The 11,534-nt window shown below is 45.6% G+C and overlaps 1 protein-coding gene across 1 annotated transcript in view; it reads right to left on the minus strand.

Annotated features, from left to right (window-relative positions):
- Positions 1–3,691, minus strand: part of LOC137071649 (butyrophilin-like protein 2) — a 14,747-nt gene extending 11,056 nt beyond the window's left edge. The window contains exons 1-3 of the mRNA XM_067439831.1: positions 3,484–3,691; positions 2,649–2,987; positions 2,472–2,503 (exon numbers count right to left, since the gene is read on the minus strand). Of these exons, the coding sequence (XP_067295932.1) occupies positions 2,472–2,503; positions 2,649–2,987; positions 3,484–3,502 (390 nt within the window). The 5' untranslated portion in view covers positions 3,503–3,691. The remainder of the gene's footprint in view (positions 1–2,471; positions 2,504–2,648; positions 2,988–3,483) is intronic.
- Positions 3,692–11,534: the final 7,843 nt, after the last annotated feature.

Genomic DNA, 11,534 nt, shown 5'->3' on the forward strand with positions numbered 1-11,534 from the left:
AGAATAAACTAAAAAAGTTACACAGTGTAGCTTTAATATTGAATATATGAAACAAAGTATTAGATTTTAAATTAGGCCTACGTCTATTTTTTTTACAATATTCAAAAATATAAATACCGCTGTGGCGCGAGATTGATCTGCTGCAGCTCAGAGGCCTGTTGCATGAAGCTATCTGAACAAACACACAGGTTTAGAGTTGACAAATCCAGATAAATCCATTTCAACCGTTTCTCAACTTTCTGTCAACTCAGGTTTAATCTAGAGTTAGAGATTAACTCACACTCGCACTCACACTGTCCGTTTGATTCACTTCTTGCAAGAGAGGGCGAGATTGTTTGGAAAATTATCATGAAATGAAATGTGTTTACAACGCAGGAATAAACACTGCTGCTGCAGCGACAGTTTGAAATAGCAGATTATCTGACTAAATCAATGCATAATGTGAATCAAAGAAATATGCCTAATAATTATAGGTTCATAAAGAGCTCGAATGAATACACGTTGTTTAAAAGAATTATGTATGCATGTTTTATATTCATATTAATATTTATCTACTTGTCAATTAATATGAATATATTATATTAATTAAAATAATTATAATTCGTATAATATATAATACATAATTAGCGCCGCTAATTATGTATTATATTTATATTATACGAATTATAATTATTTTAATTAATATAAGCGCCAAATGATGAGCAATTTTGTTTCTAACGTTTTTTTCACTTTAAACTGCAAATTTGGAGGGCTAGGCTACAGGGGGTGTGGCTTTATTGCGTCTTTACTTGCAGCTGATTGGTCCAGTTTGGGTTTGCGATCTCAAGACCATAGACCGTAAAAAAATCTCTAACCCACCCAGAATAAAACCTGCTCCAGAGCAGGTTAGCCATGGCGATGAACACCGCTAAAAACCAATCCACCTTCTTGAGCCCGAAAAAACAGAGTTTGCTCAAATTAATCTTGAATTTACCTAGGTAGCAACTGCAACAAGCTTTGTGTACCAGGCCACAGCTCAAGAGAACCACCTTAATACCAGTTACAGCGCAAAATAAACATGAATGATCATCTGAAAGTGTGTTAAAAGATACAGGACAACTTACCCAAATCAGTATCATGTCACAAAGAATAGCTCAATCAGTGTTTCAACCAGAAAGACGTAGGATAAGTAAAACGGCTTGTAAACAATGTCACAACATTTACCTCAGAAAAAAATATCCAGTCCATAAACTCGTTAGTCAGCTAGAAAAAAAAATTCTAATATTCTTAATATATATCTGGCAAGTTTTGACAGCCACCGGATTATATTTAAAAAAAACTAATTGGAGTAGAAATATGATTAGCCTATGTAATTATAATATTAACTTTACATTATTTAAAACATCATTTAGTGTACACAAATCAGTTCATTTTTACCTACAGTAGGCCTAGGCTAATATGAACTCCCATATTAGCCTACCATATTAGTTCAGACATTGGATTTCCTTGTGAAAAATTTGCCATGTATTGTACCTATATATCCAAAATAATCGATATTGAATTGAATCGAAATCGAATCGAATCGAATCGAATCGTGTGTCAGTAGGCCTACCCAGCCCTAGGTTAAAGATGACTAAATTCATTGCTACACTGACATTTATGAAGACAATGTTCCTCTCGCTAGCCTTATTTTATGAAGAAAATGTTATTTCTCCAAATATTAGATTACTTTATATTTATTCCTTATGTCATATGAAATAATACATCTTGGGTCATATTTTTTCACTTTTGACTTCTGGAAAACAAATGATGTTGAACTGATGGGATTGGTTTCACCGGTTTAGTTTTGGTTCCCGTCTACTTTTACCCAGTAGCTACCCACAGCATGAGCTTTTCATAGCCACGGTTCCCCAAAAAGCATTGATATTTGCACATTTTTCTTATTTAGAATTAACTTTGCTATAGTATCTTGTTGTGGCTTCTTGTATCTGTACTGTTTACTTCTACAAAGTTGTATTGCTGCCTTCAATGTGCTTTTGGAAATTTCAATTTAAGCCGTGATTACAAGCTCATTGCATTCAAATTTTGACTTGTCAAATTTTTATGGTATGAATAAAAGGTATGAAACTGGTATTTACAATAATTCTGATAGCATGTGAAAGCAGCATTAGTCACCTTTGGAAAGTTTATCTGAACCTTGTTTCCTTTTTCCAGTGGTTTTAGTTTTGTGCCTTATGGCTCTAGCTTTTCATTCTTTAGTAATTCATTTAAATTTTAAAATCCAATGTGCATGCATATTGCAACTATTGAAGCAAGTAAGACACTGATAGGCCAGATGGATTTATCCCCTTGAATGTTCTGGAAAATGCTAATAATTCTTATTTTTGGTAACACTGTTCACTGTATCTTCTAGCTGTGGTCTGGTATATTGTCTTGTATATTGTGCTGTGTTATATAATGTGTTATTCACAAAAAGAACAGTGCTGTCTTACCACTGTAAAGAAGTCCTTGAAAATGGCAGAGACTGCACACGTCAACAAACAAAAGTGTTATTTGTACAGGCAGATAGTCATTAAACTCTTATTTAGTTACTAGACAGTATATGATTGGAGCTGCACACTACCACTGCTTGATTTTCCTGATCCTGAGTGGAGATTTGGAGCGCTTACCTTCTTCTGCTACATTTACTGTTATCTGCTGAGTTGTATTTCCACCGGTGACCTGACACATATAAACTCCTAGGTCAGCCTCTCTATAGTCTGACACTCTTAAGGACACATTCCCTTTCATCAGGTCATGAATGAACAGACTGGCTCTGTCCTCATAGTCAACACCCGGTGTCATCTTTCTGTTCTTATAGGCACAAACACAAGATGTCTCACCATACCAAGATACCTCCATGTCAACAGCACTGATTGCAGGAGACAAGTGGCATGACACAGTGAGAGTAGATCCCGAATTAATCTTAACTCTTTCACCCCTTTTAGGGATAACAAGCTTAAAGTCATCTGTGATGAAAAAGAGGGGAGAGATTCAAATATCATATGTGCAGTAAATTTGTAGATCATTCCCACAATTCAGTGTTATTTTATTAATTTTAATGTATGACTACTTTTGTTTGTTGTTGGACTGTTTCTCTATCTATTAAGGCAGTGCCCACATCAAAGTGTAGCAATGTTATTGCTCAAGTAACAAACATTTTCAAATGTCAAATTACTGTAGTCAGATAAACACAAAGATCACTGAATGCTTTCTTTCCACTGAGTACTGACTAGTGACTACATTTAACAGTCTTACACAATAAAAGGCTAATGCATAAAAAAAATGCATATTATTATTATATAAAATGCATGCATATGCATATATATTAAGTTTTCAAAACAATCACAATCCATGACTGTGGTAAAGTCCCACTCCCCAGCACCCCATACACACCCCACATATGTTTAGAATAACAGTTAAACAAATGAGAGAAGTATTGAGAATAATTTGAAGAGAACTTACTGCCACCTCTTCCTGCCATGTTTCTTCTCTAGAACAGGAAGAAAACATCCCGTGAGAGAGAAGAATGATTTCAGCCTGTCACCACACTGACTTAACCAGATTTTATGCAAACCAATGCAAGTCTGTTTTCCTTTCATTTATGGATGACTATGATTGGATTACTGTACCTTTCCTTTTTCTCACATATCAAGCTTAAATATGTGTAAATCAGATGAGATGAGAAGGTCAGGATAATAGGGTGAATACAGATGTTGGTTTAAAATAATTTTTGATTTGAAACAATGAATCTCTCTCTCTCTCTCTCTCTCTCTCTCTCTCTCTCTCTCTCTCTCTCTCTCTCTCTCTCTCTCTCTCTCTCTCTTTTAAGGAGCATTTTAAAACATCAAAACAGGTCAAACTGGTTCTCACCACAGTGGTATGTATATATGTGTACAGTCCTGCATGGTATCCCCCGGATGTGGTGCCCTTGGCAAGAGCCAAATTGTCCATCTGGTTAATTGAGCCCTGATGATGGCTACTGAGCTGCTGTGACCTTATGGAACACATTCCTTATCCACAATTAAGAATTTCAAGAGGGCTTACTGTAGCATAAACACACAAGGCAATATAGGCTACTCACACAGGCTGTACATCAAATGATATAGTATAAACAGTTAATCTCAGAATGTTCTGTAAAATAGTTTAAAATTAAATTAGAACTGCTGTACATAAAATGCATTTATAGTCAGGTAAGAGCATTAAGACTTCGATGATAAAGTAACGAAGTGAAACTAAAAACCAAACCACTCCTTTTCCTACGCATAAACAGAACAACAATTGATTGTTAGTATGCCTACATACAAAGATGAAAATTGCAATACATATTTCACCTCTAAAAGGTCATGTGTGAAGAATTTTGAATATTTTAATTAAGTTAAAAATAAAGACTATTAGCTCAGTTAATATTCATTTAGTTCTCACTAAATATTGTGAAATTACACATAAATTCTGGCTTCCTTGAAGACGATACAAATTTAATTGATGTTTGAATATGTTAAAACAGATATAACCGAATCACTATTTTTGTTTCTAAAGAGCATACAGATTTCCAAAGAGATGGCATTGAAAACTATATTAAATTCTTTCCTAGATACTGAAAATTGGTGAAGTGAATTGACTGGTGAAGAACTGATTCACTAACATCATTCCATTACTGAACTAATTTTCTGGTTGCCTAATCTGATGAGTCTCAATTTCTGCGTCATTCAGATGGTAGGGTCAGAATTTGGTTAAACAACATTAAAGCATGGATCCAACCTGCCATCCTGATATTTTCTTGGCACACTTTGGGCCCTTGATATCAATTGAGCATTGTTTAAACACCACAGCCTACCTGAGTATTGTTGCTGACCATATCTATCCCTTAATTACAACAGTTTACCATCTACTGATGGCTAACAGGACAGGACTCCTGGTGGCGAGGAGACCGTGTGATTAAGCCAATCAGTATATGGGGATGATTAGGAGGCCATGATGGACAGTGGGCAAATTTGGCCAGGATGCCGGGGTTACACCCTACTCTTTTTTTCTGAAGGACATCCTGGGATTTTTAATGACCAGAGTCAGGACCTCAGTTTAACATCTTATCTGAAGGACGGTGCTTGTTACAGTACAATGTCCCCATCACTATACTGGGGTGTTAGATGATATGTACACCCAAAGCACTTTACACTCATGTCAGGGGTCACTCCTCAACCGCCACCAGTGCGCTCACCAAACACTGGCGATAGGTGGAGAGGAGAGAGGGTGATAGAACCAGTTCAGTGGATGGGGATTATTAAGGGCCATGATTGGTAAGGGCCAGTGGAGGGAATTTGGCCAGGACACCAGGGTTACACCTCTACTCTTTACACTGTCAGAAAAAAAGGTACATTTCTGTCACTGGGGTGGTACCCTAAGGTACAAAGCCAAAAAGGTACTAATATGTACCTTTAAGGTACTACTATGTACCTTTAAAGTACTAATTCACACTCTTAAAGTACTGATATGTACCTTTAAGGTACTAATATGTACCATTTAGGGGTGAGTAAGGTACAAAGATGTACCTTTTCACTTTTGTACCTTGGGTACCACCCCAGTAACAGCACTGTACCTTTTTTTCTTAGAGGATGTGCCATGTTATTTTTAAATGACCTCAAAGAGTCAGGACCTCGGTTTAATGTCTCATCTGAAGGGCGGTGTTTGTTACAGTACAGTGTCTCCATCCCTATATTAGGGTGTTAGGACCCACACAGACCACAGGGTGAGCACCCGTTGGCCTCACTAACACCTCTTCCAGAAGCTAGTTTTCCCAGTTGGTCTCCCATGAAGGTACTGACCAGGCTCAAGCCTGCTTAGCTTCAGCTGGAAACCATCTTGGGCTACAGGGTCATAGGGCTGCTAGTCTCGAGACTGTACGGTAATTACAACAAGCTCTGAACACAGCATTACTTTCCAGTTTATATGGATGACATATTCTCAAGTAGCCAGACCTTTGACTATTGGCAGAGATCATCTGACCAATAAGTAAGTAACGTAACCAACCAGTTTTTGTTTATGCTTAAATGTTGTGTCAATCTGTTGGGCTCCCGCTGGGCATGCCATTTAAGACAGATCACATAACCACTCCTGATATTGACAAATTATTACATGATGAAGTGAGCAGGAAGAGCACAATGATTGAATGACACATGAATACATCATTTGCAATGTTACTTGAAAACATGGGTCCAAAGCTATAGATGTAAAGTTACTTAAAACCTAATCTTGAAAACAAAAACAGCATCTTCCACTAGCAATGCAAAAATGCATGAAGCAAAAAATGAAACAAAGTATCAGAATCAAAAAGCCTAAAAAAATCCTCTAAATTTTGCATGAAACATTTAGCAATGTTTAAATATTGAAAGCAATGTAGCAATATTAAACAATACTAAACGTTAATTTCAGAACGCATTTATTAGTGTGCACTATTTTGATTTGTGATATTCCTACATTCATTCCTAATGTGTGAAGGGCCATCTCAAAAGAAGGAATAAATATGTGGAACAGATTCCTCCAGTCTGTAAGATGTAGAGATATACATCACTGAACAAAAAGATAAATGCTTCATTTTGTTGCTTTTTAATGTAAATGCACACTGTTATGGTTATGTTTGGCTAATAAGAAATAATGGATAAGAAATAATTATCTATTAAATACAGACATATATGTTGGAAATCAAGTCTGATCTGTAATTGAAGATAAATAATCAGCTCCACAATCAAACCCTACAACAGTTTCATTGTTCATGCACATCTGAAATTAGTACAGATACATGTCTTAAAATCAGACCCTGAAAAAAAATCTTACAAATGATTTAACAGTACATATATTATGCTTTTGTCACCTTCAGACCAGAAGAAGAGCAAACGTCTCGGTTACGTATGTAACCCTCGTTCCCTGAAGGAGGGAACGGAGACGTACGTCAGAACTGAACCGACGAATGGGATCTTACTTTAGAGACCAATCCTACTTCGAGCATCTAACAACGAGCCAATGAAATTTGGCATGCGATCACGCATTCCACGCTCCGCCCCGCAGCGCGGGTATAAATAGGAAGTGGAATGGTAGATCAGTGCTTTTCCTACTGAGGAGCCGAAGGTGACCGGACTCCCAGCGGAAGCACAGCATCTGGCGACGGGACGTACGTCTCCGTTCCCTCCTTCAGGGAACGAGGGTTACATACGTAACCGAGACGTTCCCTTTCAGTCGGTCACGTTCGACGTACGTCAGAACTGAACCGACGAATGGGATCCCTATGGAAAACGCCAGGATGCTGGCCCTTCCAGCGTCCTGCTTGAGCGCACTGCACCGTCTAGTATGGTACGGAAGTCAGGGCTCCAAGCAGGGAGTACAGTCACTGCTGTTTCTGCAAGACCCACTCAGAATGACTATTGGATAACGCTGGGAAAGCGTGCCTACCTCGTTCTTGAGAGAGAGGGTACGCTGCGGGGCCACGTCCTTCAGGGAAGGAGAGGTGGCAGAATACACATAAGGACTAACCTGGCAGGGTAGTGCAACATATGGCAGTCTCTGGGGTGGTTCCAGCCTGATTGAAGGGGGGAAAGAACACGCCCAGAGACGACAGAGCGGGCTCTGTCGAGGGAAAGACACGGGGCTAGCCCGAAGGGTAGCTGGTACCGTGGAAGAATACACATATGGGGTTGCCGTGAGGGAACCGCTACATATGGAACCCAGCCTACAGCCACGTTTCACAAGCATACGGGTGCAGGCCTGGCGTCAGACGGTCCGCAGCGTCTGACACCGGAGGGGTGACGGAGGAGCTCGACAGGGTTAGCCGGTTTCCCGGGGAACACAACTGGAGACAATAGACGCACGTATCCGGACCAGAGGGCGGGAGTGGCGTTTCGCAAGCCGACACTTAGAACGGGCACTTAGCGCTCCTGGCCACTGGGGGCGAGGATGCGGGAAGATACCGGCTCTACACGTAAGCTATAGAATCTAGCAAACGTGTTAGGTGTCGCCCAGCCCGCAGCTCTACATATGTCTGTCAGCGAGGCGCCTTGAGCCAGCGCCCAGGAAGAAGCAACACTCCGAGTGGAGTGAGCTCTTACACCGAACGGGCAAGGCACATCTTGGGACTGGTAGGCCAAGACTATAGCATCCACTATCCAGTGGGCTAACCTCTGCTTGGAGACAGCCTTTCCCTTCTGCTGGCCTCCGTAACAGACGAAGAGTTGCTCTGAGGTCCGAAGGCTTTGGGTCCGGTCAACGTAAGCGCGAAGAGCGCGGACCGGACACAGCAAAGCCAGGGCTGGGTCTGCCTCCTCCGAAGGCAGCGCTTGCAGGTTCACCACCTGATCCCGGAAGGGAGTGGTAGGAACCTTGGGCACATATCCGGGCCGGGGTCTCAGGACGACGTGAGAGTTACCTGGCCCGAACTCTAGGCACGATTCGTTGACCGAAAGTGCATGCAGGTCCCCTACCCTCTTGATCGAGGCCAATGCCGTCAGGAGCACTGTCTTCATTGACAAGATTTTCAACTCACAAGACGCCAAAGGCTCGAAGGGAGGGCTCTGAAGTGCTCGGAGCACTAGAGCTAAGTCCCAAGAGGGTATCGAGGATGGACGAGGAGGATTTAGTCTCCTCGCACCTCTGAGGAACCTGACGATTAGGTCGTGCTTCCCCACGGACTTACCTTCTACTACATCATGGTACGCTGCTATTGCTGCAGCATATACCTTGAGGGTGGAGGGAGACAGCCTTCTCTCCAACCCGTCTTGCAGGAAGGAAAGCACGACACTGATCGAACACCTTCGGGGGTCTTCCCGGCGGGAAGCGCACCACTCAACGAACAGGTTCCACTTCAGAGCATAGAGGCGCCTCGTAGAGGGGGCTCTAGCTGAAGCGATGGTATCTACGACAGCTTGTGGTAGTCCATCTAGAACCTCCGCGTCCCGTCCAGGGACCAGACATGAAGATTCCAGAGGTCTGGACGCGGGTGCCATAGTGTGCCCCGTCCCTGAGAAAGAAGGTCCTTGCTCAGGGGAATCGGCCAAGGAGGGGCTGTCGCGAGGAGTGTGAGTTCTGGGAACCAGGTCCGGTTGGGCCAATACGGCGCAACTAACAAGACCTGCTCCTCGTCCTCCCTGACCTTGCACAGAGTCTGTGCAAGAAGGCTCACTGGGGGAAACGCATACTTGCGTAGGTCCCGGGGCCAGCTGTGCGCCAGTGCATCTGTGCCGAGGGTACCCCCGGTCAGGGAATAGTACCACTGGCAATGGGTCGAGTCCGGAGAGGCAAACAGGTCGACCTGTGCGGCTCCGAACTGGTCCCATATCAGCTGGACCGCCTGGGGGTGGAGTCGCCACTCTCCCGGAGGTGTCGGCTGACGAGAGAGCTCGTCGGCTGTCTGGTTCAGCACACCAGGGACATGAATGGCCCGAAGCGACCTCAGCTGCTTCTGACTCCACAGGAGGAGGTGGCGGGCGAGTTGGAGCAGACGACGGGAGCGTAGACCACCCTGACGGTTGATGTACGCAACGGCCGTGGTGCTGTCCGTACGGACCAGTACATGCTTGCCACGCAGCGGCCCCTTGAGGCGGCGGAGTGCCAGATGTACTGCCAGTAACTCGAGGCAATTGATATGCCAATGCAATTGCGGCCCCGTCCACAGACCAGCAACTGCATGCCCGTTGTACGTGGCCCCCCAGCCTGTGGTAGAGGCATCCGTGAATAGCACAGCATGCCTGGACACTTGTTCTAGGGGCACCCCGGCCCGGAGAAACGAAGTGCTGGACCACGGGCTGAAGGTTTGGCGGCAGTAAGGAGTCACTGGGACCCGGTACTGACCGCTCTGCCACGCCCACCTCGGGACTCGGCCATTGAGCCAGCGTTGAAGCGGTCTCATATGAAGCAATCCGAGCGGCGTGACCGCGGCTGCAGATGCCATATGCCCCAGGAGCCTCTGAAAGAATTTCAGTGGGACCGCTGTCCTGCTCTTGAACATATTCAAGCAGTTCAACACCGACTGGACTCGCTCCTCGGTGAGGCGCGCCGTCCGGTTGACCGAGTCCAGCTCCATACCGAGATAAGAGATCCTCTGTGTGGGACAGAGTTTGCTCTTCTCTCGGTTGACCCGAAGGCCCAACTGGCTGAGGTGACTGAGCACCAGGTCCCTGTGTTCGCACAACTGGTCCTTCGACTGGGCTAGGATCAGCCAATCGTCGAGGTAGTTGAGAATCCGAACGCCGCGTTCTCTGAGTGGAACAATGGCTGCCTCCGCGACCTTCGTAAAGACGCGGGGCGACAGGGACAGCCCGAAGGGCAGGACCTTGTACTGATATGCTTTCCCCTCGAACGCAAAGCGTAGGAACGGTCTGTGTCGAGGGAGAATAGACACATGGAAGTACGCGTCCTTCAGGTCGATCGCTGCAAACCAATCCTGGGGACGGATGCATTGGAAAATGCGTTTCTGCGTCAACATCCTGAACGGGAGCTTGTGCAGGGCCCGATTCAGAACTCGCAGGTCCAGGATTGGTCGTAACCCACCCCCTTTCTTGGGCACAATGAAGTAGGGGCTGTAAAACCCCGTCTTCATATCGGCTGGAGGAACCGGCTTGATCGCGTCCTTCGCCAGTAGGACCTCGATCTCTGACCGCAAGACTTGAGCATCGCTGCTTCGCACGGAGGTGAAGAGGATGCCCTTGTACTTGGGTGGCCGGCGTGCGAACTGAATCGCGTAGCCGAGTCTGATGGTACGGATGAGCCAGCGAGACGGCCTGGGGAGACCTAGCCAGGCCCCCAGAGACCGTACAAGCGGGACCAACGGCACCACAGACGTGCCCGGGGTGGGGCAGCGAAGCGGAGTACTCTGGCCCGACTCGGGAGGCCCGGAGGCGGCCCGTAGTGTTGCCTGAGCACTCCTGGTTTGGACAGAGAGTGGGTGAGAAGGCCCAGGGGCGTCCTCGGAGCCCACTCTGCTGTCCACTGCCCGGAGGCAGGGAAGTGAAGCACTCAGCCCCGACCCGGAAGGCCCGTGGGCGGCCCGGAGTGTTGACTGAGTGCTCACAAGAGAGGCAGTGTGTGGGTGAGAAGGCCCGGGGGCGTCCTCGAGGCCCACACAGCTGCCCCCTGGCGACGGGAGGGTAGGAAAGGAGTGACAAGGCCCGTGGGCGTCGCACACTGCCAACCTGACCCTCTTGGGGCCCAGAGAGAGAGGAAATTGCTCTTTTGGTGAAAATGTGGGTACCGCTGGACTCCGGAGAGCCAGCGGCAGAGATGTTGTGACCAGTGTTGCCCCCCCGGTCCTCCTCCGGGGGGGTGGGAGGGATGCGGACATCATCTCCCTCAGAGCAGCTCCTCTTCTCCCTGGGCTGCCCGTCTCAGGGCCGCTTCCCCTTACGCTTGCCGGCAGGTTTGGCGGGCCCTTGGACGGGTTGGGCGGCCCCCTTGCGTCCGGCGCCCTGCTTCGCGGGTGGAGGCTGCTGCTTGGGCTTGGCAGGGGCGGAGGCGGACGCTGGAGGACGCCCTCG

The sequence above is a fragment of the Pseudorasbora parva genome, chromosome 3, assembly GCF_024679245.1.
Source record: "Pseudorasbora parva isolate DD20220531a chromosome 3, ASM2467924v1, whole genome shotgun sequence".
NCBI lineage: Eukaryota > Metazoa > Chordata > Actinopteri > Cypriniformes > Gobionidae > Pseudorasbora > Pseudorasbora parva.